This window comes from Salmo salar, chromosome ssa05, assembly GCF_905237065.1.
Source record: "Salmo salar chromosome ssa05, Ssal_v3.1, whole genome shotgun sequence".
Classification (NCBI taxonomy): domain Eukaryota; kingdom Metazoa; phylum Chordata; class Actinopteri; order Salmoniformes; family Salmonidae; genus Salmo; species Salmo salar.
Genome location: NC_059446.1, coordinates 10965933 through 10988021, shown reverse-complemented (window position 1 = coordinate 10988021; position 22089 = coordinate 10965933). Strand labels below are relative to the sequence as shown.

The following is a 22089-nucleotide window of genomic DNA, read 5'->3' as shown; positions in this document are numbered from 1 at the left end:
TACTCTACAGCCCCTATCGAAACAGACTGGTGGTGCTCTACTCTACAGCCCCTATAGAAACAGACTGGTAGGCTCTACTCTACAGCCCCTATAGAAACAGACTGGTGGTGCTCTACTCTACAGCCCCTATAGAAACAGACTGGTGGTGCTCTACTCTACAGTCCCTATAGAAACAGACTGGTGGTGCTCTACTCTATAGTCCCTATAGAAACAGACTGGTGGTGCTCTACTCTACAGCCCCTATAGAAACAGACTGGTACTCTACTCTACAGCCCCTATAGAAACAGACTGTTGGTGCTCTACTCTACAGCCCCTATAGAAACAGACTGGTGGTGCTCTACTCTACAGCCCCTATAGAAACAGACTGGTGGTGCTCTACTCTATAGTCCCTATAGAAACAGACTGGTGGTGCTCTACTCTATAGCCCCTATAGAAACAGACTGGAAGTGATCTGTATAGCCCCTATAGAAACATACTGGAAGTGATTTGTATAGCCTTTATAGAAACAGACTGGAAGTGATCTATATAGTCCCTATAGAAACAGACTGGTGGTGCTCTACTCTATAGTCCCTATAGAAACAGACTGGAAGTGCTCTATATAGTCCCTATAGAAACAGACTGGTGGTGCTCTATATAGTCCCTATAGAAACAGACTGGTGGTGCTCTACTCTACAGCCCCTATAGAAACAGACTGGTGGTGCTCTACTCTACAGCCCCTATAGAAACAGACTGCTGGTGCTCTACTCTATAGTCCCTATAGAAACAGACTGGTGGTGCTCTACTCTATAGTCCCTATAGAAACAGACTGGTGGTGCTCTACTCTATAGCCCCTATAGAAACAGACTGGTGGTGCTCTACTCTATAGTCCCTATAGAAAGAGACTGGTGGTGCTCTACTATATAGTCCCTATAGAAACAGACTGGTGGTGCTCTACTCTACAGCCCCTATAGAAACAGACTGGTGGTGCTATACTCTACAGCCCCTATAGAAACAGACTGGTGGTGCTCTACTCTACAGTCCCTATAGAAACAGACTGGTGGTGCTCTACTCTACAGCCCCTATAGAAACAGACTGGTACTCTACTCTACAGCCCCTATAGAAACAGACTGGTGGTGCTCTACTCTACAGTCCCTATAGAAACAGACTGGTGGTGCTCTACTCTACAGCCCCTATAGAAACAGACTGGTGGTGCTCTACTCTATAGTCCCTATAGAAACAGACTGGTGGTGCTCTACTCTACAGCCCCTATAGAAACAGACTGGTGGTGCTCTACTCTACAGCCCCTATAGAAACAGACTGGTGGTGCTCTACTCTACAGCCCCTATAGAAACAGACTGGTGGTGCTCTACTCTACAGCCCCTATAGAAACAGACTGGTGGTGCTCTACTCTATAGCCCCTATAGATACAGACTGGTGGTGCTCTACTCTATTGTCCCTATAGAAACAGACTGGTGGTGCTCTACTCTACAGCCCCTATAGAAACAGACTGGTGGTGGTCTACTCTACAGCCCCTATAGAAACAGACTGGTGGTGCTCTACTCTACAGTCACTATAGAAACAGACTGGTGGTGGTCTACTCTATAGTCCCTATAGAAACAGACTGGTGGTGCTCTACTCTACAGTCCCTATAGAAACAGACTGGTGGTGCTCTACTCTACAGTCCCTATAGAAACAGACTGGTGGTGCTCTACTCTACAGTCCCTATAGAAACAGACTGGTGGTGCTCTACTCTACAGTCCCTATAGAAACAGACTGGTGGTGCTCTACTCTACAGCCCCTATAGAAACAGACTGGTGGTGCTCTACTCTACAGTCCCTATAGAAACAGACTGGTGGTGCTCTACTCTACAGCCCCTATAGAAACAGACTGGTGGTGCTCTACTCTACAGCCCCTATAGAAACAGACTGGTGGTGCTCTACTCTACAGCCCCTATAGAAACAGACTGGTGGTGCTCTACTCTAAAGTCCCTATAGAAACAGACTGGTGGTGCTCTACTCTACAGCCCCTATAGAAACAGACTGGTGTGCTCTACTCTACAGCCCCTATAGAAACAGACTGGTGGTGCTCTACTCTACAGTCCCTATAGAAACAGACTGGTGGTGCTCTACTCTACAGTCCCTATAGAAACAGACTGGTGGTGCTCTACTCTACAGTCCCTATAGAAACAGACTGGTGGTGCTCTACTCTATAGTCCCTATAGAAACAGACTGGTGGTGCTCTACTCTATAGTCCCTATAGAAACAGACTGGTGGTGCTCTACTCTACAGTCCCTATAGAAACAGACTGGTGGTGCTCTACTCTACAGCCCCTATAGAAACAGACTGGTGGTGCTCTACTCTATAGTCCCTATAGAAACAGACTGGTGGTGCTCTACTCTACAGCCCCTATAGAAACAGACTGGTGGTGCTCTACTCTATAGTCCCTATAGAAACAGACTGGTGGTGCTCTACTCTACAGCCCCTATAGAAACAGACTGGTGGTGCTCTACTCTACAGCCCCTATAGAAACAGACTGGTGGTGCTCTACTCTATAGTCCCTATAGAAACAGACTGGTGGTGCTCTACTCTATAGTCCCTATAGAAACAGACTGGTGGTGCTCTACTCTACAGCCCCTATAGAAACAGACTGGTGGTGCTCTACTCTATAGTCCCTATAGAAACACACTGGTGGTGCTATACTCTACAGCCCCTATAGAAACAGACTGGTGGTGCTCTACTCTACAGCCCCTATAGAAACAGACTGGTGGTGCTCTACTCTACAGCCCCTATAGAAACAGACTGGTGGTGCTCTACTCTACAGCCCCTATAGAAACAGACTGGTGGTGCTCTACTCTACAGCCCCTATAGAAACAGACTGGTGGTGCTCTACTCTACAGTCCCTATAGAAACAGACTGGTGGTGCTCTACTCTACAGTCCCTATAGAAATAGACTGGTGGTGCTCTACTCTATAGTCCCTATAGATACAGACTGGTGGTGCTCTACTCTATTGTCCCTATAGAAACAGACTGGTGGTGCTCTACTCTACAGCCCCTATAGAAACAGACTGGTGGTGGTCTACTCTACAGCCCCTATAGAAACAGACTGGTGGTGCTCTACTCTACAGTCCCTATAGAAACAGACTGGTGGTGGTCTACTCTATAGTCCCTATAGAAACAGACTGGTGGTGCTCTACTCTATAGTCCCTATAGAAACAGACTGGTGGTGCTCTACTCTATAGTCCCTATAGAAACAGACTGGTGGTGCTCTACTCTACAGCCCCTATAGAAACAGACTGGTGGTGCTCTACTCTACAGCCCCTATAGAAACAGACTGGTGGTGCTCTACTCTACAGTCCCTATAGAAACAGACTGGTGGTGCTCTACTCTATAGTCCCTATAGAAACAGACTGGTGGTGCTCTACTCTATAGCCCCTATAGAAACAGACTGGTGGTGCTCTACTCTATAGTCCCTATAGAAACAGACTGGTGGTGCTCTACTTTACTCTACTAGCCCCTATAGAAACAGACTGGTGGTGCTCTACTCTACAGCCCCTATAGAAACAGACTGGTGGTGCTCTACTCTATAGCCCCTATAGAAACAGACTGGTGGTGCTCTACTCTATAGTCCCTATAGAAACAGACTGGTGGTGCTCTACTCTACAGCCCCTATAGAAACAGACTGGTGGTGCTCTACTCTACAGTCCCTTATAGAAACAGACTGGTGGTGCTCTACTCTACAGCCCCTATAGAAACAGACTGGTGGTGCTCTACTCTACAGCCCCTATAGAAACAGACTGGTGGTGCTCTACTCTACAGCCCCTATAGAAACAGACTGTTGGTGCTCTACTCTACAGCCCCTATAGAAACAGACTGGTGGTGCTCTACTCTACAGCCCCTATAGAAACAGACTGGTGGTGCTCTACTCTACAGCCCCTATAGAAACAGACTGGTGGTGCTCTACTCTACAGTCCCCTATAGAAACAGACTGGTAGTGCTCTACTCTATAGCCCCTATAGAAACAGACTGGTGGTGCTCTACTCTATAGCCCCTATAGAAACAGACTGGTGGTGCTCTACTCTACAGCCCCTATAGAAACAGACTGGTGGTGCTCTACTATAGCCCCTATAGAAACAGACTGGTGGTGCTCTACTCTACAGCCCCTATAGAAACAGACTGGTGGTGCTCTACTCTATAGCCCCTATAGAAACAGACTGGTAGTGCTCTACTCTATAGCCCCTATAGAAACAGACTGGTGGTGCTCTACTCTACAGCCCCTATAGAAACAGACTGGTGGTGCTCTACTCTACAGCCCCTATAGAAACAGACTGGTGGTGCTCTACTCTACAGCCCCTATAGAAACAGACTGGTGGTGCTCTACTCTACAGCCCCTATAGAAACAGACTGGTAGTGCTCTACTCATAGCCCCTATAGAAACAGACTGGTAGTGCTCTACTCTATAGCCCCTATAGAAACAGACTGGTGGTGCTCTACTCTATAGTCCCTATAGAAACAGACTGGTGGTGCTCTACTCTATAGCCCCTATAGAAACAGACTGGTGGTGCTCTACTCTATAGCCCCTATAGAAACAGACTGGTGGTGCTCTACTATAGCCCCTATAGAAACAGACTGGTAGTGCTCTACTATAGCCCCTATAGAAACAGACTGGTAGTGCTCTATACAGCCCCTATAGAAACAGACTGGTAGTGCTCTACTCTATAGCCCCTATAGAAACAGACTGGTGGTGCTCTACTATAGCCCCTATAGAAACAGACTGGTGGTGCTCTACTCTACAGCCCCTATAGAAACAGACTGGAGGTGCTCTATATAGCCCCTATAGAAACAGACTGGTGGTGCTCTACTCTACAGCCCCTATAGAAACAGACTGGTAGTGCTCTACTATAGCCCCTATAGAAACAGACTGGTAGTGCTCTACTATAGCCCCTATAGAAACAGACTGGTGGTGCTCTACTCTACAGCCCCTATAGAAACAGACTGGTGGTGCTCTACTCTACAGCCCCTATAGAAACAGACTGGTGGTGCTCTACTCTATAGTCCCTATAGAAACAGACTGGTGGTGCTCTACTCTACAGCCCCTATAGAAACAGACTGGTGGTGCTCTACTCTACAGCCCCTATAGAAACAGACTGGTGGTGCTCTACTCTACAGCCCCTATAGAAACAGACTGGTGGTGCTCTACTCTACAGCCCCTATAGAAACAGACTGGTGGTGCTCTACTCTACAGCCCCTATAGAAACAGACTGGTGGTGCTCTACTCTACAGCCCCTATAGAAACAGACTGGTGGTGCTCTACTCTACAGTCCCCTATAGAAACAGACTGGTGGTGCTCTACTCTACAGTCCCTATAGAAACAGACTGGTGGTGCTCTACTCTACAGTCCCTATAGAAACAGACTGGTGGTGCTCTACTCTACAGTCCCTATAGATACAGACTGGTGGTGCTCTACTCTATAGTCCCTATAGAAACAGACTGGTGGTGCTCTACTCTACAGTCCCCTATAGAAACAGACTGGTGGTGCTCTACTCTACAGCCCCTATAGAAACAGACTGGTGGTGCTCTACTCTACAGCCCCTATAGAAACAGACTGGTGGTGCTCTACTCTATAGTCCCTATAGAAACAGACTGGTGGTGCTCTACTCTACAGTCCCTATAGAAACAGACTGGTGGTGCTCTACTCTAAAGTCCCTATAGAAACAGACTGGTGGTGCTCTACTCTACAGCCCCTATAGAAACAGACTGGTGCTCTACTCTACAGCCCCTATAGAAACAGACTGGTGGTGCTCTACTCTACAGTCCCTATAGAAACAGACTGGTGGTGCTCTACTCTACAGTCCCTATAGAAACAGACTGGTGGTGCTCTACTCTATAGTCCCTATAGAAACAGACTGGTGGTGCTCTACTCTACAGTCCCTATAGAAACAGACTGGTGGTGCTCTACTCTACAGTCCCTATAGAAACAGACTGGTGGTGCTCTACTCTATAGTCCCTATAGAAACAGACTGGTGGTGCTCTACTCTACAGCCCCTATAGAAACAGACTGGTGGTGCTCTACTCTATAGTCCCTATAGAAACAGACTGGTGGTGCTCTACTCTACAGCCCCTATAGAAACAGACTGGTGGTGCTCTACTCTATAGTCCCTATAGAAACAGACTGGTGGTGCTCTACTCTACAGCCCCTATAGAAACAGACTGGTGGTGCTCTACTCTACAGCCCCTATAGAAACAGACTGGTGGTGCTCTACTCTATAGTCCCTATAGAAACAGACTGGTGGTGCTCTACTCTATAGTCCCTATAGAAACAGACTGGTGGTGCTCTACTCTACAGCCCCTATAGAAACAGACTGGTGGTGCTCTACTCTATAGTCCCTATAGAAACACACTGGTGGTGCTATACTCTACAGCCCCTATAGAAACAGATTGGTGGTGCTCTACTCTACAGCCCCTATAGAAACAGACTGGTGGTGCTCTACTCTACAGCCCCTATAGAAACAGACTGTTGGTGCTCTACTCTACAGCCCCTATAGAAACAGACTGGTGGTGCTCTACTCTACAGCCCCTATAGAAACAGACTGGTGGTGCTCTACTCTATAGTCCCTATAGAAACAGACTGGAGGTGCTCTACTCTATAGCCCCTATAGAAACAGACTGGAAGTGATCTGTATAGCCCCTATAGAAACATACTGGAAGTGATTTGTATAGCCCCTATAGAAACAGACTGGAAGTGATCTATATAGTCCCTATAGAAACAGACTGGAAGTGATCTATATAGCCCCTATAGAAACAGACTGGAAGTGATCTATATAGTCCCTATAGAAACAGACTGGTGGTGCTCTACTCTACAGCCCCTATAGAAACAGACTGGAAGTGATCTATATAGCCCCTATAGAAACAGACTGGAAGTGATCAATATAGCCACTATAGAAACAGACTGGAAGTGATAAATATAGTCTCTATAGAAACAGACTGGAAGTGATCTATATAGCCCCTATAGAAACAGACTGGAAGTGATCTATATAGCCGCTATAGAAACAGACTGGAAGTGATCTATATAGCCACTATAGAAACAGACTGGAAGTGATAAATATAGTCTCTATAGAAACAGACTGGAAGTGATCTATATAGCCCCTATAGAAACAGACTGGAAGTGATCTATATAGCCCCTATAGAAACAGACTGGAAGTGATCTATATAGCCACTATAGAAACAGACTGGAAGTGATCTATATAGCCACTATAGAAACAGACTGGTGCTCTACTCTACAGCCCCTATAGAAACAGACTGGTGGTGCTCTACTCTACAGTCCCTATAGAAACAGACTGGTAGTGCTCTACTCTATAGCCCCTATAGAAACAGACTGGTAGTGCTCTACTCTATAGCCCCTATAGAAACAGACTGGTGGTGCTCTACTCTACAGCCCCTATAGAAACAGACTGGTGGTGCTCTACTCTATAGCCCCTATAGAAACAGACTGGTGGTGCTCTACTCTACAGCCCCTATAGAAACAGACTGGTGGTGCTCTACTCTACAGCCCCTATAGAAACAGACTGGTGGTGCTCTACTCTACAGCCCCTATAGAAACAGACTGGTGGTGCTCTACTCTATAGTCCCTATAGAAACAGACTGGTGGTGCTCTACTCTATAGCCCCTATAGAAACAGACTGGTGGTGCTATACTCTACAGCCCCTATAGAAACAGACTGGTGGTGCTCTACTCTATAGCCCCTATAGAAACAGACTGGTGGTGCTCTACTCTATAGTCCCTATAGAAACAGACTGGTGGTGCTCTACTCTACAGCCCCTATAGAAACAGACTGGTGGTGCTCTACTCTATAGTCCCTATAGAAACAGACTGGTGGTGCTCTACTCTATAGCCCCTATAGAAACAGACTGGTGGTGCTCTACTCTACAGCCCCTATAGAAACAGACTGGTGGTGCTCTACTCTACAGCCCCTATAGAAACAGACTGGTGGTGCTCTACTCTACAGCCCCTATAGAAACAGACTGGTGGTGCTCTACTCTATAGCCCCTATAGAAACAGACTGGTGGTGCTCTACTCTATAGCCCCTATAGAAACAGACTGGTGGTGCTCTACTCTATAGCCCCTATAGAAACAGACTGGTGGTGCTCTACTCTATAGTCCCTATAGAAACAGACTGGAGGTGCTCTACTCTATAGCCCCTATAGAAACAGACTGGTAGTGATCTATATAGTCCCTATAGAAACAGACTGGTGGTGCTCTACTATAGCCCCTATAGAAACAGACTGGTGGTGCTCTACTCTATAGCCCCTATAGAAACAGACTGGTGGTGCTCTATATAGTCCCTATAGAAACAGACTGGTGGTGCTCTACTCTACAGCCCCTATAGAAACAGACTGGAAGTGATAAATATAGTCTCTATAGAAACAGACTGGAAGTGATCTATATAGCCCCTATAGAAACAGACTGGAAGTGATCTATATAGCCCCTATAGAAACAGACTGGAAGTGATCTATATAGCCACTATAGAAACAGACTGGAAGTGATAAATATAGTCTCTATAGAAACAGACTGGAAGTGATCTATATAGCCCCTACAGAAACAGACTGGAAGTGATCTATATAGCCCCTATAGAAACAGACTGGAAGTGATCTATATAGCCACTATAGAAACAGACTGGAAGTGATCTATATAGCCACTATAGAAACAGACTGGAAGTGATCAATATAGTCTCTATAGAAACAGCCTGGAAGTGATCTATATAGCCCCTATAGAAACAGACTGGAAGTGATCTATATAGCCCCTATAGAAACAGACTGGAAGTGATCTATATAGCCCCTATAGAAACCGACTGGAAGTGATCTATATAGCCACTATAGAAACAGACTGGAAGTGATCTATATAGCCACTATAGAAACAGACTGGAAGTGATCAATATAGTCTCTATAGAAACAGCCTGGAAGTGATCTATATAGCCCCTATAGAAACAGACTGGAAGTGATCTATATAGCCTCTATAGAAACAGACTGGTGGTGCTCTAATCTACAGCCCCTATAGAAACAGACTGGTGGTGCTCTACTCTATAGTCCCTATAGAAACAGACTGGTGGTGCTCTACTCTATAGCCCCTATAGAAACAGACTGGTGGTGCTATACTCTACAGCCCCTATAGAAACAGACTGGTGGTGCTCTACTCTACAGCCCCTATAGAAACAGACTGCTGGTGCTCTACTCTATAGTCCCTATAGAAACAGACTGGTGGTGCTCTACTCTATAGTCCCTATAGAAACAGACTGGTGGTGCTCTACTCTATAGCCCCTATAGAAACAGACTGGTGGTGCTCTACTCTATAGTCCCTATAGAAAGAGACTGGTGGTGCTCTACTCTATAGTCCCTATAGAAACAGACTGGTGGTGCTCTACTCTACAGTCCCTATAGAAACAGACTGGTGGTGCTCTACTCTACAGCCCCTATAGAAACAGACTGGTGGTGGTCTACTCTACAGCCCCTATAGAAACAGACTGGTGGTGCTCTACTCTACAGTCCCTATAGAAACAGACTGGTGGTGCTCTACTCTACAGCCCCTATAGAAACAGACTGGTACTGCTACTCTACAGCCCCTATAGAAACAGACTGGTGGTGCTCTACTCTACAGTCCCTATAGAAACAGACTGGTGGCGCTCTACTCTACAGTCCCTATAGAAACAGACTGGTGGTGCTCTACTCTACAGCCCCTATAGAAACAGACTGGTGGTGCTCTACTCTACAGTCCCTATAGAAACAGACTGGTGGTGCTCTACTCTATAGTCCCTATAGAAACAGACTGGTGGTGCTCTACTCTGTTGTCCCTATAGAAACAGACTGGTGGTGCTCTACTCTACAGCCCCTATAGAAACAGACTGGTGGTGCTCTACTCTACAGCCCCTATAGAAACAGACTGGTGGTGCTCTACTCTACAGTCCCTATAGAAACAGACTGGTGGTGCTCTACTCTATAGTCCCTATAGAAACAGACTGGTGGTGCTCTACTCTACAGCCCCTATAGAAACAGACTGGTGGTGCTCTACTCTATAGTCCCTATAGAAACACACTGGTGGTGCTCTACTCTATAGTCCCCTATAGAAACAGACTGGTGGTGCTCTACTCTACAGCCCCTATAGAAACAGACTGGTGGTGCTCTACTCTACAGCCCCTATAGAAACAGACTGTTGGTGCTCTACTCTACAGCCCCTATAGAAACAGACTGGTGGTGCTCTACTCTACAGCCCCTATAGAAACAGACTGGTGGTGCTCTACTCTATAGTCCCTATAGAAACAGACTGGTGGTGCTCTACTCTATAGCCCCTATAGAAACAGACTGGAAGTGATCTGTATAGCCCCTATAGAAACATACTGGAAGTGATTTGTATAGCCCCTATAGAAACAGACTGGAAGTGATCTATATAGTCCCTATAGAAACAGACTGGAAGTGATCTATATAGCCCCTATAGAAACAGACTGGAAGTGATCTATATAGTCCCTATAGAAACAGACTGGTGGTGCTCTATATAGTCCCTATAGAAACAGACTGGTGGTGCTCTACTCTACAGCCCCTATAGAAACAGACTGGAAGTGATCTATATAGCCCCTATAGAAACAGACTGGAAGTGATCAATATAGCCACTATAGAAACAGACTGGAAGTGATCAATATAGTCTCTATAGAAACAGACTGGAAGTGATCTATATAGCCCCTATAGAAACAGACTGGAAGTGATCTATATAGCCCCTATAGAAACAGACTGGAAGTGATCTATATAGCCACTATAGAAACAGACTGGAAGTGATAAATATAGTCTCTATAGAAACAGACTGGAAGTGATCTATATAGCCCCTATAGAAACAGACTGGAATTGATCTATATAGCCCCTATAGAAACAGACTGGAAGTGATCTATATAGCCCCTATAGAAACAGACTGGAAGTGATCTATATAGTCTCTATAGAAACAGCCTGGAAGTGATCTATATAGCCCCTATAGAAACAGACTGGAAGTGATCTATATAGCCCCTATAGAAACAGACTGGAAGTGATCTATATAGCCTCTATAGAAACAGACTGGTGGTGCTCTACTCTACAGCCCCTATAGAAACAGACTGGTGGTGCTCTCCTCTATAGTCCCTATAGAAACAGACTGGTGGTGCTCTACTCTATAGCCCCTATAGAAACAGACTGGTGGTGCTATACTCTACAGCCCCTATAGAAACAGACTGGTGGTGCTCTACTCTACAGCCCCTATAGAAACAGACTGGTGGTGCTCTACTCTACAGCCCCTATAGAAACAGACTGCTGGTGCTCTACTCTATAGTCCCTATAGAAACAGACTGGTGGTGCTCTACTCTATAGTCCCTATAGAAACAGACTGGTGGTGCTCTACTCTATAGCCACTATAGAAACAGACTGGTGGTGCTCTACTCTATAGTCCCTATAGAAACAGACTGGTGGTGCTCTACTCTACAGTCCCTATAGAAACAGACTGGTGGTGCTCTACTCTACAGTCCCTATAGAAACAGACTGGTGGTGCTCTACTCTATAGTCCCTATAGAAACAGACTGGTGGTGCTGTACTCTACAGTCCCTATAGAAACAGACTGGTGGTGCTCTACTCTATAGTCCCTATAGAAACAGACTGGTGGTGGTCTACTCTACAGCCCCTATAGTAACAGACTGGTGGTGCTCTACTCTACAGTCCCTATCGAAACAGACTGGTGGTGCTCTATTCTACAGCCCCTATAGAAACAGACTGGTACTCTACTCTACAGCCCCTATAGAAACAGACTGGTGGTGCTCTACTCTACAGTCCCCATAGAAACAGACTGGTGGTGCTCTACTCTACAGTCCCTATAGAAACAGACTGGTGGTGCTCTACTCTACAGTCCCTATAGAAACAGACTGGTGGTGCTCTACTCTATTGTCCCTATAGAAACAGACTGGTGGTGCTCTACTCTACAGCCCCTATAGAAACAGACTGGTGGTGCTCTACTCTACAGTCCCTATAGAAACAGACTGGTGGTGCTCTACTCTACAGTCCCTATAGAAACAGACTGGTGGTGCTCTACTCTACAGTCCCTATAGAAACAGACTGGTGGTCCTCTACTCTATAGTCCCTATAGAAACAGACTGGTGGTGCTCTACTCTACAGTCCCTATAGAAACAGACTGGTGGTGCTCTACTCTATAGTCCCTATAGAAACAGACTGGTGGTGCTCTACTCTACAGCCCCTATAGAAACAGACTGGTGGTGCTCTACTCTACAGTCCCTATAGAAACAGACTGGTGGTGCTCTACTCTACAGTCCCTATAGAAACAGACTGGTGGTGCTCTACGCTATAGTCCCTATAGAAACAGACTGGTGGTGCTCTACTCTATAGTCCCTATAGAAACAGACTGGTGGTGCTCTACTCTATAGCCGCTATAGAAACATACTGGAAGTGATTTGTATAGCCCCTATAGAAACAGACTGGAAGTGATCTATATAGTCCCTATAGAAACAGACTGGAAGTGATCTATACAGCCCCTATAGAAACAGACTGGTGGTGCTCTACTCTATAGTCCCTATAGAAACAGACTGGTGGTGCTCTACTCTACAGCCCCTATAGAAACAGACTGGTAGTGCTCTACTCTACAGCCCCTATAGAAACAGACTGGAAGTGCTCTACTATAGCCCCTATAGAAACAGACTGGTAGTGATCTACTATAGCCCCTATAGAAACAGACTGGTAGTGCTCTACTATAGCCCCTATAGAAACAGACTGGAAGTGCTCAACTATAGTCTCTATAGAAACAGACTGGAAGTGATCTATATAGCCCCTATAGAAACAGACTGGTAGTGCTCTACTATAGCCCCTATAGAAACAGACTGGAAGTGATCTACTACAGCCACTATAGAAACAGACTGGTAGTGCTCAATATAGCCACTATAGAAACAGACTGGAAGTGATCAATATAGTCTCTATAGAAACAGACTGGTAGTGCTCTACTATAGCCCCTATAGAAACAGACTGGTAGTGCTCTACTATAGCCCCTATAGAAACAGACTGGAAGTGCTCTACTATAGCCCCTATAGAAACAGACTGGTAGTGCTCTACTATAGCCCCTATAGAAACAGACTGGTAGTGATCTACTATAGCCCCTATAGAAACAGACTGGTGGTGCTCTACTCTACAGCCCCTATAGAAACAGACTGGTGGTGCTCTACTCTACAGCCCCTATAGAAACAGACTGGTGGTGCTCTACTCTACAGCCCCTATAGAAACAGACTGGTGGTGCTATCTCTACCACAGCCCCTATAGAAACAGACTGGTGGTGCTCTACTCTACAGCCCCTATAGAAACAGACTGCTGGTGCTCTACTCTATAGTCCCTATAGAAACAGACTGGTGGTGCTCTACTCTATAGCCCCTATAGAAACAGACTGGTGGTGCTCTACTCTATAGTCCCTATAGAAACAGACTGGTGGTGCTCTACTCTATAGCCCCTATAGAAACAGACTGGTGGTGCTCTACTCTATAGTCCCTATAGAAACAGACTGGTGGTGCTCTACTCTACAGTCCCTATAGAAACAGACTGGTGGTGCTCTACTCTACAGTCCCTATAGAAACAGACTGGTGGTGCTATACACTACAGCCCCTATAGAAACAGACTGGTGGTGCTCTACTCTACAGTCCCTATAGAAACAGACTGGTGGTGCTCTACTCTACAGTCCCTATAGAAACAGACTGGTGGTGCTCTACTCTACAGCCCCTATAGAAACAGACTGGTGGTGCTCTACTCTACAGCCCCTATAGAAACAGACTGGTGCTCTACTCTACAGCCCCTATAGAAACAGACTGGTGGTGCTCTACTCTACAGCCCCTATAGAAACAGACTGGTGGTGCTCTACTCTACAGTCCCTATAGAAACAGACTGGTGGTGCTCTACTCTACAGTCCCTATAGAAACAGACTGGTGGTGCTCTACTCTACAGCCCCTATAGAAACAGACTGGTGGTGCTCTACTCTACAGCCCCTATAGAAACAGACTGGTGGTGCTCTACTCTACAGCCCCTATAGAAACAGGCTGGTGGTGCTCTACTCTACAGTCCCTATAGAAACAGACTGGTGGTGCTCTACTCTACAGTCCCCTATAGAAACAGACTGGTGGTGCTCTACTCTACAGCCCCTATAGAAACAGACTGGTGGTGCTCTACTCTACAGCCCCTATAGAAACAGACTGGTGGTGCTCTACTCTACAGTCCCTATAGAAACAGACTGGTGGTGGTCTACTCTACAGTCCCTATAGAAACAGACTGGTGGTGCTCTACTCTACAGTCCCTATAGAAACAGACTGGTGGTGCTCTACTCTACAGCCCCTATAGAAACAGACTGGTGGTGCTATACTCTATAGTCCCTATAGAAACAGACTGGTGGTGCTCTACTCTACAGCCCCTATAGAAACAGACTGGTGCTGCTCTACTCTACAGCCCCTATAGAAACAGACTGGTGGTGCTCTACTCTACAGTCCCCTATAGAAACAGACTGGTGGTGCTCTACTCTATAGCCCCTATAGAAACAGACTGGTGGTGCTCTACTCTACAGTCCCTATAGAAACAGACTGGTGGTGCTCTACTCTAAAGCCCCTATAGAAACAGACTGGTGGTGCTCTACTCTACAGCCCCTATAGAAACAGACTGGTGGTGCTCTACTCTACAGCCCCTATAGAAACAGACTGGTGGTGCTCTACTCTACAGACCCTATAGAAACAGGCTGGTGGTGCTCTACTCTACAGCCCCTATAGAAACAGACTGGTGGTGCTCTACTCTACAGTCCCTATAGAAACAGACTGGTGGTGCTCTACGCTATAGTCCCTATAGAAACAGACTGGTGGTGCTCTACTCTACAGCCCCTATAGAAACAGACTGGTGGTGCTCTACTCTACAGCCCCTATAGAAACAGACTGGTGGTGCTCTACTTACAGTCCCTATATAAACAGACTGGTGGTGCTCTACTCTACAGCCCCTATAGAAACAGACTGGTGGTGCTCTACTCTATAGTCCCTATAGAAACAGACTTGTGGTGCTCTACTCTACAGCCCCTATAGAAACAGACTGGTGCTCTACTCTACAGCCCCTATAGAAACAGACTGGTGGTGCTCTGCTCTACAGTCCCTATAGAAACAGACTGGTGGTGCTCTACTCTACAGCCCCTATAGAAACAGACTGGTGGTGCTCTACACTACTGCCCCTATAGAAACAGACTGGTGGTGCTCTACTCTACAGTCCCTATAGAAACAGACTGGTGGTGCTCTCCTCTAAAGTCCCTATAGAAACAGACTGGTGGTGCTCTACACTACAGCCCCTATAGAAACAGACTGTTGGTGTTCTACTCGACAGCCCTTATAGAAACAGACTGGTGGTGCTCTACTCTATAGTCCCTATAGAAACAGACTGGTGGTGCTATACTCTACAGCCCCTATAGAAACAGACTGGTGCTGCTCTACTCTACAGCCCCTATAGAAACAGACTGTGGTGCTCTACTCTACAGCCCCTATAGAAACAGACTGGTGGTGCTCTACTCTACAGCCCCTATAGAAACAGACTGGTGGTGCTCTACTCTATAGCCCCTATAGAAACAGACTGGTGGTGCTCTACTCTACAGCCCCTATAGAAACAGACTGGTGGTGCTCTACTCTACAGCCCCTATAGAAACAGACTGGTGGTGCTATACTCTACAGCCCCTATAGAAACAGACTGGTGGTGCTCTACTCTACAGCCCCTATAGAAACAGACTGGGGGTGCTCTATTCTACAGCCCCTATAGAAACAGACTGGTGGTGCTCTACTCTATAGCCCCTATAGAAACAGACTGGTGGTGCTCTACTCTACAGCCCCTATAGAAACAGACTGCTGGTGCTCTACTCTACAGCCCCTATAGAAACAGACTGGTGGTGCTCTATACAGTCCCTATATAAACAGACTGGTGGTGCTCTACTCTACAGTCCCTATAGAAACAGACTGGTGGTGCTCTACTCTATAGTCCCTATAGAAACAGACTGGTGGTGCTCTACTCTACAGCCCCTATAGAAACAGACTGGTGCTCTACTCTACAGCCCCTATAGAAACAGACTGGTGGTGCTCTGCTCTACAGTCCCTATAGAAACAGACTGGTGGTGCTCTACTCTACAGCCCCTATAGAAACAGACTGGTGGTGCTCTACACTACAGCCCCTATAGAAACAGACTGGTGGTGCTCTACTCTACAGTCCCTATAGAAACAGACTGGTGGTGCTCTACTCTAAAGTCCCTATAGAAACAGACTGGTGGTGCTCTACACTACAGCCCCTATAGAAACAGACTGTTTGTGCTCTACTCTACAGTCCCTATAGAAACAGACAGGTGGTGCTCTACTCTATAGCCCCTATAGAAACAGACTGGTGGTGCTCTACTCTACAGCCCCTATAGAAACAGACTGGTGGTGCTCTACTCTATAGTCCCTATAGAAACAGACTGGTGGTGCTCTACTCTACAGTCCCTATAGAAACAGACTGGTGGTGCTCTACTCTACAGCCCCTATAGAAACAGACTGGTGGTGCTCTACTCTACAGCCCCTATAGAAACAGACTGGTGGTGCTCTACTCTATAGTCCCTATAGAAACAGACTGGTGGTGCTCTACTCTACAGTCCCTATAGAAACAGACTGGTGGTGCTCTACTCTACAGCCCCTATAGAAACAGACTGGTGGTGCTCTACTCTACAGCCCCTATAGAAACAGACTGGTGGTGCTCTACTCTACAGCCCCTATAGAAACAGACTGGTGGTGCTCTACTCTACAGCCCCTATAGAAACAGACTGGTGGTGCTCTACTCTACAGCCCCTATAGAAACAGACTGGTGGTGCTCTACTCTATAGCCCCTATAGAAACAGACTGGTGGTGCTCTACTCTACAGCCCCTATAGAAACAGACTGGTGGTGCTATACTCTACAGCCCCTATAGAGACAAATTAGGCCAATTAAAACATTATGAATGGATAATATATGTCTTGGGTTTCACTGGTGAACAACGTCCTCCTTGGACCTTTAGGTCACCATACATTATCATCAGCAGGAGAAGATTACATCTCTGTGTACAATAGTAGCTCCCTCATGGCCAATGGTAATAGGGCGACTGGGAAAACATTGATTAATAATGCAGTAATCTGTTAACATGCTCCGTGATGCTGGAGCCTGAAACCCAATCTAGGTGAGCAATGATGTGGTGTGTGTGTGTGTTTGTGAGTGTGTGTGTGTGTGTGTGTGTGTGGTGTGGGGATCAGGATGCTCAGGAAGGATGAGTCCAGGTAAGCTGTCTTTTCCCATAGTATCCCGTAGAGCCGAGACAGGGACATCAGACTTATTGAGAGATACTGGAGAAATAACCTTTGAACACCCACAGATGATCACCAAAGTTCACACACTGTCTGTCTTCCACCGACGATGCCGTTGCTCATCAGAGATAAATACCAGACATTGAGGTGTGCACGGTGAACGGTTAAGAGCAGTAGAGATCAAAATGCTAATTAATGTATGAATGTATTGTAAGCTCACATTTGGATCAATACATTTCTCCATGATCCTGAACGGATGAAAAACCATACATACCTGAGCAGGTCCAGATAAAAGGCAGAAGGAAACATGTCAGAGAAGCAACGATACTGCTCTCCTAACGCAGCCGTCACAGCTTTGAGCAGGCCTCAACATCACTCAGCATACTGACTATACAACACAGATTATTAGCAGAAATGCATGGTTGAAAATAGAGCTGCAAAATTCCTGTGAATTTCCCATAATTCCTAGGTTTTTCAGAAACCCCTATGGGAGGATTCCCTGAATAAGGGGGAGAATAAGCAAGGAATGGAACCCTGCCAGAAGGAATCCTCAAACAGGGATTTCTGGGAAACGCAGAATTGTTTATTTACTGGGACTTTTTTAGTTAGTGAAATTTTGCAACCGTATATAAAAACATAGGACACGTATTTGTGTACATTATGGAGATAAAACAGAAAAGCAGAGAGAGAAAGGTCAGGTGTTGTGGTAGGACATTACTTGGTATAGATATTATAGAGACGTTAGCCATGATGCTATTTTCAACATGTCATATTAGTATAACATTGCAGTTCCTGAGAATTCATGTCAAATGACCTTAGAAAGTCATGCCACCTTCTGTAAACCACAGTATCTGTCACAGATCATCTGTAATCAAGCCACTTAGCTGACCTAATTCATTGTATGAGTCACGACTGAGTCATTAGTCATTCATTTGATCTGAACTGTACCAAATGTCAATGCCCTCTTTAAAATAGCATGATGCAAGCTCCATGGAACGTAGTCTGGTGATACCAAGTTAACAAGGCTAAGTCAAACACACTCTTATTGCATTATTGATTCCCAGGATGGATCATGTCTTGTGAAGCGAGTAGAATAGCAAGCAGAAGAGAAACCTGATTATCACAATGGTTATTGGGCTCAATTCTGGCTCTTGGTTGTTCATGTTGCAATCAAGTGGTAAATTGGGTAAAAACACTTGACACCACCTACAATTGTATAGATTTTTTTTATAAAATCATTATGAAAAAGCAACCAATTATAGGGGCAGTTCCACCGTGTATAAAATCTCAATTGAATTGAATGTAGTGGTACCACATGACCCACAGCCCAAAGAGATCAGACCTTCTCTTTGAGATTAGAATTCTCACGTTTGCCCGTAATGCTTAGTCCCCTCAAGACTCCGCTGTTCGCCTCGCCTCCCTGAGCTGAAATGCCTCAGCTGAGCAGCCATTTTGGGGGGTTTCAGCCAACGGGCTCTAGAGCCCAGCATGGCTTCTCTAGGCCAGTCGCATGGGATGTCCAGAGAAGCAGCTGTATGACATGAGCAGCTGTGAAGCCATGTTGTGTCAGACAAGACAAGAATAATGTTATGAAATACAGACGTGGCCTTCACAAGAGGAAGGTGGCAGTCTCTGGCATCTAGATGCCATGTTTTCAGAAATAGTTTGCGATAAACTATTTATGAAAGGTATCTTATAAAATACATACTTATCATGTAATATATAACTTACACCAGGTATATTTTCGTCAGAGATCCGTCCAATCTGACAGAGATACTGTTAAAGCTAAATAGACCTCAAACTGGCTCTACTTTCTCTAGCCGGCATATAATACTTGACAGATGTCATCTGCTGCCCTGTAGATGTTAAAGACAGAGTTAAATCCATCTCCTCCTTTTCCAACTGCAGGACAGCGCTATCCTCTTCGCATCCCTCCCATCACTGAGAAGCAGTGAAAATAAGTAGACTTCCTCCTTGTCAAACACACGACCAAACACTGGTCCACAGATCTGTATCCTTCCTCACACAACTGTCTTTGTCAAACAACTCAGCTTAGCCTTACCAGTACATCTCCTTTACTACGCTTCATGCTACCTCATTATCCTCTCTGTGTATTAGCCAAGTAAGGGTTCTTAGTTTGATCTTTTGTTCCATAGACTGGTCAGAGTCTGTTAAATGACAGAAAGTCTACCTTTGAGCCTGGTTGGGACTCAACATTTGTTTTGGGTTGGGTTGTATTGTAGCTAACTAAGCGCGTTAGAAAATCAAAGCGCTATAATATAAATCTAATCAATAATCAATGATTCCTATCGACTATTATTAACAGCTTGCCGATTACTCTGCACCATGGTACCCAATCTGGTGACATCGAGGCTGACCTTGGAGTCACCTCCCCCGCTGCCGCACTCGCCCTTGTCGTACCACCATTTGTTTTTCAATTTGTCCAACAGGCCTTGCTCATTCAGTTTTAACACTGCCAGGTTAACAGCATTTCTTGAAACGATAAAACATAACTTGTAAGAAAATGCACAGGTCCGTGAGAAATCTAATGCATAGTTAATAGTAGTATAGTATAGTAGTAGTATCATGTAGTAGTAGTATAGTATAGTAGTACTATAGTATGGTAGTAGTATCGTATAGTTGTAGTAATAGTTATAACGATAATGATGATAGTTGATAACGGTAGACTACCACTAATAGTGATTATTGTTATTAGTAATATTATTATTAACTATTATATCTATTATGAAAATGATCTAGGTATGAAAAAGACAAACTGTTTGACGAATATGAGCTAGATAGATCAGTAAGGCTTAGATGAAGAGCAAACATAGTGGCACATATTGGACAGGAGGCATGAGGGGTTAGGTAGTTTAGGGTCGGGACACTAGTCATCATCGCTGAGAGGAAAAAACAACAGCAGCAAACACCGTGTAATTAACATTCATCACAAGTGACAGCTTTTTAAAGGCTACATGGAAAAACCGCTGCGCTGGTAGAAATTCAAAGTGACAACACAACCTTTGAGAAGGACAGCACACAGGACAGAAGGAAAGATAGAAAGTGACAACACAACCGTTGAGAAGGACAGCACACAGGACAGAAGGAAAGATAGAAAGTGACAACACAACCGTTGAGAAGGACAGCACACAGGACAGAAGGAAAGATAGAAAGGGACAACACAACCGTTGAGAAGGACAGCACACAGGACAGAAGGAAAGATAGAAAGAGAGAAAAAACTGAGACATGAAATGATTTGTTAAACTCTAACACCCTGGAATGGATTCAACAACATTAAAACACATATACAAATATAAACATCCATAAATCACAATTATAAATCAACCTCGGTATCCAAGAACAATAAAAAAGATATGATACCGTTACCTCTTTGGGTCCTTTCCAAAACAATAAGGTAGAAGATAAGAAGAAGAAGGGCCAAACACAAGACATCAGGGTAGGTGGAATACTATAACAACAAGGAGAATATCGTTATATTATCCCACCCACCTTAATGCTGAGCCTTTGGGTGTGGCCACACCGTATCCTTTTGAGTCGAGGTTTCCGCCCACTTTCATGGTGTCGCAGGGTTTCCTCTGCTCTATGTACTCGTTCATGGTGGACTCCAGCAGGAAAGCAAACTTTCCCTTGGACTTTCGTACCCGTGCCACCCCGTCTGGCGTGGTCTTGACAAACACTGACGGTTCGGCCGATTTCATGTATGACCACATTTTCTCATAGACTGCTATTTTGGATCGCTGTTTAGATGGAGAGAGGGGGGGGAAGAGGAGAAGAGAAATACTAGTTTAGATATCGAAGTCCATTGTACGGATGTTGTTCTGTTTCGGTACCTCAAAGATCTGATGCAGGATACCTCAAGCCATCTTCAAGTGTTTATAGATATCTTGGAAGATTTAGCGGTATGTCTGCTGGTAAGGTCATGAAATCTTTTAGGCCTGTGCATACTCATGAGGAACAAAAGACGCAGAGTTATTATTAGACAGTAATATTACACATACTTGGTGGCATACGGCCTACAGAAGTCTAGCAAGTCAAGCGTTGATAACATAGTAATGACTCAAATACGAGTATATACACCATTAAGTGAACAGAAAAAGAAAGAGAGACAGAGAGAGATACAGTGAGAGGGAAAGAGAGGGAGAGAGACAGATACAGAGAGAGAGGGAGAGAGAAAGAGAGAGAGACAGATACAGTGAGAGGGAAAGAGAGGGAGAGAGAGACAGATACAGTGAGAGGGGAAGAGAGGGAGAGAGACAGATGCAGGGAGGGGGGAGGGAGGGAGAGGGAGAGGGAGAGGGAGAGGGAGAGGGAGAGGGAGAGAGAGATACGGTACACATCAGAAGGGGACATAGATGAGAGTTTCCCGGTTTCCCAGTACGGTGCCTGGGGTTAGGCTTAGTATGCCTGCTATACAATCTGTAGGAGTGAAGAGTGGACTTCTAGCTATCTATAATAAGCAACAATTTAATTATTCAATGCCGCTGGGTTCATTTTGGCAACACAGTTTCAAACTCCAGACTTCTGAATCCTGGTCTGGGCCAATGCAGAGAGAGGACTGCTCCCAAGTGGTAGTGTGTACTGTAGAGTGGATTCTCTCACAAGTACAATACAGGTTCAAATTAGAAGGGTTTGTGTTATCTGGGATCCATGGGATGTCCATACCCCCTAATCCCTAAGCCTAAACTTAACCCCTGCCTTTACCTTAACCATAAACAGAACAATAACCT

General features: G+C 45.3%; 1 protein-coding gene across 4 annotated transcripts in view; it reads right to left on the bottom strand.

The window, feature by feature from the left end:
• Positions 1-22089, bottom strand: part of LOC106604216 (glutamate receptor 3) — a 300167-nt gene that overhangs the window by 34243 nt on the left and 243835 nt on the right. For 3 of the 4 annotated variants that reach the window (XR_006769822.1, XR_006769823.1, XM_045717884.1), the window contains exons 13-14: positions 20852-21099; positions 19720-19834 (exon numbers count right to left, since the gene is read on the bottom strand). Coding sequence is in view for 2 of the 4 variants with exons in the window: in XM_045717884.1 (XP_045573840.1) it covers positions 19720-19834; positions 20852-21099 (363 nt within the window). In the remaining 2 variants the exon portion in view is untranslated. The remainder of the gene's footprint in view (positions 1-19719; positions 19835-20851; positions 21100-22089) is intronic. The other variant, XM_045717883.1, reaches the window with a different exon arrangement.